Source organism: Vespula pensylvanica, chromosome 11, assembly GCF_014466175.1.
Source record: "Vespula pensylvanica isolate Volc-1 chromosome 11, ASM1446617v1, whole genome shotgun sequence".
Taxonomy (NCBI): Eukaryota; Metazoa; Arthropoda; class Insecta; order Hymenoptera; family Vespidae; genus Vespula; species Vespula pensylvanica.
Genome location: NC_057695.1, coordinates 6,815,509 through 6,820,508, shown reverse-complemented (window position 1 = coordinate 6,820,508; position 5,000 = coordinate 6,815,509). Strand labels below are relative to the sequence as shown.

Sequence of the window (5,000 nt, the reverse complement as noted above, 5' to 3'; positions counted from 1 at the left end):
TAATAACAACAACGACGACGACGACGACCAAGACGAACACGACAACGACCAAGACGAAAAAAGTTTATAGCGACTGTTACGACTTATTCTCTTTCTCCACTTTTTTTTCTTTATCTTTACCTCCTCCTATCTTCCTCCTCCTTCTCCACCATCTCCTTTCTCTTTATCATCGGCGAGAAATAACGCGTTTTCGTCGACGAGGAAAGGAAACATGCGCGGCGAAAATTGGAGAACGACGACCACCGTTGTTGCAACGAGGAGCGACCAACAACAACGTCAACAACAACAACAACAACAACACGAAGAAGACGAATGCGACGTCACGCTACTACCGCACGTGACTACTACCACCATCATCGACGAGGACCGATCTGCTTCCTACTCTTCCTCCCCCTTAACAACCACCACCACCGTTATTGCCTCTACCACCATTGCTACCACCACCATCGACAACACCATTACCAGCAACACCAATAGCAGCAGTGTCATTACCTTTTCCTCCACTTTTTTCTTAACCTCTCAACTTCAGTGAAATAAGAAGAAGAAGAAGAAGAAGAAGAAGAAGAAGAAGAGAGAGAGAGAAAGTCGAGTTATCGCGAGCTCTCGCGTGTTTTTTGGTGTCTCTTTTCTTGCAAGAAGAAAAAGAAGAGTAATATTAATAATATTAAGAAGAGGAGGAAGAAGAATAAGAATTAGAAGAAGATAATAGGAAAAAAGAAAAGAGTGAACGTGATTGGTGCGTTAATATTTGAAAACCTATTTAATACTTATCCATCGTGTGTTCGGTTGATTGATCGTTACATTCGCGAATCCGAAGAAGTAATATTATTATTTCTCTCGACGCTCGTTTGCGAGAGATCGAGATAATAGAATCCTGGCAGCCCTTCGGTATTTCTCGATAAAATCGAGAGAAAAAAGATGAGACGTCGTATCACCGAGGTCACAACCTCGACGATGCACCCGGTGCTCTTCTGTTGGTGTGTCGCCGCCATTTTTAGTGTCGCCTTAGCGGCATGGCAGGAAAATGTGCGACCGAAGATGTACGTTCAATTAGGTGAGTGATTCCTATCATAATATTTCATTAATTATCTATTATCATTACTATTATTGTTGTTATTGTTGTTGTTGTTGTTATGATAATTTTATTTTATCCGATACAAAAACGTTACAAGAGTTAATTCGGTCAAAACGATCACGTGTCCCTTTACACCCCCTCGTCTTCGTTCTTAACCTCCTCTCTTCATGTCGTTCTCCTACCATAACCATGTAGTACCCTCATTTATTTTTTTAATTCCACCTTGTTTCCCCGATGCGTTTACGACGAAATCGCGTGCTGTTCAGCAATTTAACGTGACGTTCATCAACTTCTACCTTCCCTCCCTTTTATCTCCACCTACCTCTGATCTTTCGATACAACGTATGTACACACGCGTGTGTATGTGTGTATGACGTGTGTATGTATATATGGTATGTGTGTGTGTGTGTGTATATATTCGGAAATGAATAATAATCGTAATATTTTCAAGCGTCAACGATCGACCGTAAGTTTCGACAGTTTTTAAATGTCAATTAAATTAATAATTACGAATACCAAATGGCAGCATACGTTCGTTCTCTTTCGGTTACAGATGGCGCTGTGGTAGTCGTTATAACGTACCTAATATTTAATTAATCTTTCTCTGGTAAAATGAATTTAAAACGAAAGAAAAATTGGTCGACGATATATATATATATATATTTTTTTTTTTTTTATAATAGAAAGAGAGAGAGAGAGAGAAAGAGAAGATGGGAGATACTTTCACGAATCGATCTTGATTCCTTTCGATCTTTTCGATTTTCACAGGACACGAAAAGCTCGGTTGGAATAGGAAGAAGACTCTTTTGTTCGATCTTATCGCTTTGGTTTATCGCCGGAGGTCGAGTGAAATACCGATAAACGTGTTGCATACGTGTAAGAGATAGAGATAGAGTGAGAAAGAGAAAGAGACATGGTATAGATAGAAAGAGAGAGAGAGAGAAAGAGAAAGAGACAGAAAATAAGAGAGATAGATAGATGGAACGACATCGGGAAGGATCAAAGCGAACGCACAAAAGTCCGCAAGAGGAAAAGGACGCTTGTCGTCCAATACTCTTTCTCTTTCTCTTTTCTCTCCTCTCTCTCTCTCTCTTTCTTTTTCTTTCTATCTTTCTTTCTTTCTTTCTTTCTTTTTCGTTTTAGCGTCACACACAGAGTGACGATAACGATCGACGCGTAAGCTCACGAAGGGTATTACAGAAGAACGGCGAATCGTAGGAGAGTATATAAAGTCTGTCCCACATTTGAGGCACTCGACCTTAACGACACTACGACAACTACAACGACTACGACGACTATGACGACTACCACGATGACTATGACGACTATGCTAGGACGACTACGACGACTAGGATGACGACGACATTCACCTCGGTTTTCCTTCCTGTATTTCTAAATGTGTATGTGATATATATATATATATATATGTATGTATATATGTATGTATGTATATGGTACGTACGTATGTATGTACGTATGTATGTCTTTGGCGTATCTCAGCACGGTGTGGTTCCCAACATCCATCACTCTTTCCACGCCACCGCGGCACGATATTTCGAGCATAGAAGGAGAGAAGGAGCGAAATAAATTGCTTCGAAGTGAGCGTGTGCCGCCGTTGGCTCTATGGACCGACATAGTCGTCCTCCTTGCCATCGTCGTTGCCATCGTCGTTGCCATTGCCATCGTTGTAGTCGTCGTCGTTGCCATTGCATGTATACGTACGCGATCGCGTGTATCTTCCGTGTATATATCTTCTTTATATGTATATAGAAAGGAAGAGAGACATACGTATATATATATATATATATATATATATATATATATATGTATGTATATATGAACGTGTGCGCGTATGTTTATATATATGTGTATATATATATACACTATACATATATATTATATATAATATATATGTATTATATATATTATATATATATACATTATATACACGATATATATACGTATGTGTACACGCACATATGGGATGCAATATATAGTTTGAGACGACGCCTCAAGCAAGCGAGAGTCGACGATCTCGCGAGAGACTAGAATTTCAATTCTCACACGGCATTGAAAACGTTTCTTCGAGCTTTATCTCTCTATCTTTCTCTCTCTCTCTCTTTTTCGTGCACGTGTGTGTGAATATGTACACACACACACACACACACACATATGTATATATGTATATATTATATGTACACGTGTTTATATAGACTTAGATGCTCTGTGTGTATGTGTGTGTACATATAGATATGTGAAGATGGACTCGTCAAAAACGACGAGATCCACAAACGAGCTTGAAACTCGTTAAAGGACATCCTTCACACCCCTTCATCCAACCCCTCTCTCTCTCATTTTCAGTGACTTCGCGAGATTTATACGAGAATTATACATTTCTGAACGAAAATTAATTTTATTTGTTAAAATTAGATCTACCAAACCATCCGTCAAAATGACGGATTTCAGATTTTATTACGACTGGATTGATATAATAATTAATTTATTAGAAAAATTGAAACTTACAAGTGTTTTTGTTTGTCTATTATATCATTGCTGAGTTATATGAACTAAGAATAATATATAATATCGTATGAAAAGTAATAATGAATAAGTGGTTTCTTTTTCTTCTTTTTTGTTTTTTTTTGTTTTTTTTTTTTTGTCAAGTATCTGTTAAATTTAAAACGAAGAAATGTCAATGTTAATTATATTCGAAGATTTATATATCACGATGACTTTGGCAATTGCGTGATTCGCTCTTTTTAGAATAAAACATCCTTTGTGATTATTTTTGTGAATATCCAAAGTATATTTAAAAACATTCTGTACGAATCTCTTTTTTTTTTACCTCGTCATATCGTTCTATCTTACAAAGAAAGAGAAAAATAGTACATTTGAAAAATGTATAAATTAAAACGTATCAAGGATATTTTCGTAACGTTAATACCTTATATTACCTTTATTTTTTGAATGATCACATCGCTCTGTATTATATATATAAAAAAAAAGGGGATATGATAATATTTAAAAAATGTATAAATTATAACAACGTTATAACATTTTTTTTTTTTTTTTTAGCGAACGTCATTCAAAGGCATATTTTTCATCACATTTTTAAGGATATCTTCGTCTAGACTTGACTTAGCAACGATGTTCTACGTGTTATCGTTAAACCACAGCATGCTTCGCAATTAATCCCATCTGTGAAAACAGTGTTTAGCGAGCTCCTCGAACGTTCCTTCAAACAATTATTCTGAGAAAGATGCATTTTCTAGGTCGAAAGAACGAAACGGAATAAACGTAATATGATCGATTAAAAATATTGAGAAGCTTCTTCCTTAATATTTGCATGAAAGTTATTGATAGCTCAGCTTCAATAACGATTTCTATGCGATCTTGTTTTTTCTTCAGTTCGTTCCATTTCGTTTGATTGCTTGATAATGAAATATTTTTATCAAACACTTTGTGTATAGGTATGTATAGGTATACATTGATCGAATATCGAGTAACGTTAGTATTGCATCAGTGTGCCAATCTCTAACAAGTTTGGAGTTGCCTTGATCGATCGAGAACTGACTGTCACGGGAGTGTACAACAACTGCTCTTGGCGAATGTATCGACTCGAATGTCCGATCCAAGCTTCGATATTCCTTCGATATCGAAGTTCCCCCACTATTTGCATTTTTACAAATAGAAAACGATGTTTTAAAGGGGTGAGATCATGAGAAAAAATTCCTGTGAACTGAAATGTTTCTTCATGCTGTCGATACTTATTACGGATGAATATATTTATTCGTAAATTTAAAAAGATATATAATTCAGATACTTTCGAAATTAATCTGATAAAAATTGCTTTATTATTTTACTCAGTGATTCTTTCGTAAATATCTAACCAGTGAAATGTCTTATCAATGTTTCTTTTTCTTTT

General features: G+C 36.3%; 1 protein-coding gene across 1 annotated transcript in view; it reads left to right on the top strand.

The window, feature by feature from the left end:
* LOC122633127 (semaphorin-1A) overlaps nt 1-5,000 on the top strand; it is a 256,946-nt gene that overhangs the window by 785 nt on the left and 251,161 nt on the right. The window contains exon 1 of the mRNA XM_043820673.1: nt 1-1,054. This exon is cut by the window's left edge and continues 785 nt beyond it. Coding sequence (XP_043676608.1) covers nt 919-1,054 — 136 coding nt within the window. The 5' untranslated portion in view covers nt 1-918. The remainder of the gene's footprint in view (nt 1,055-5,000) is intronic.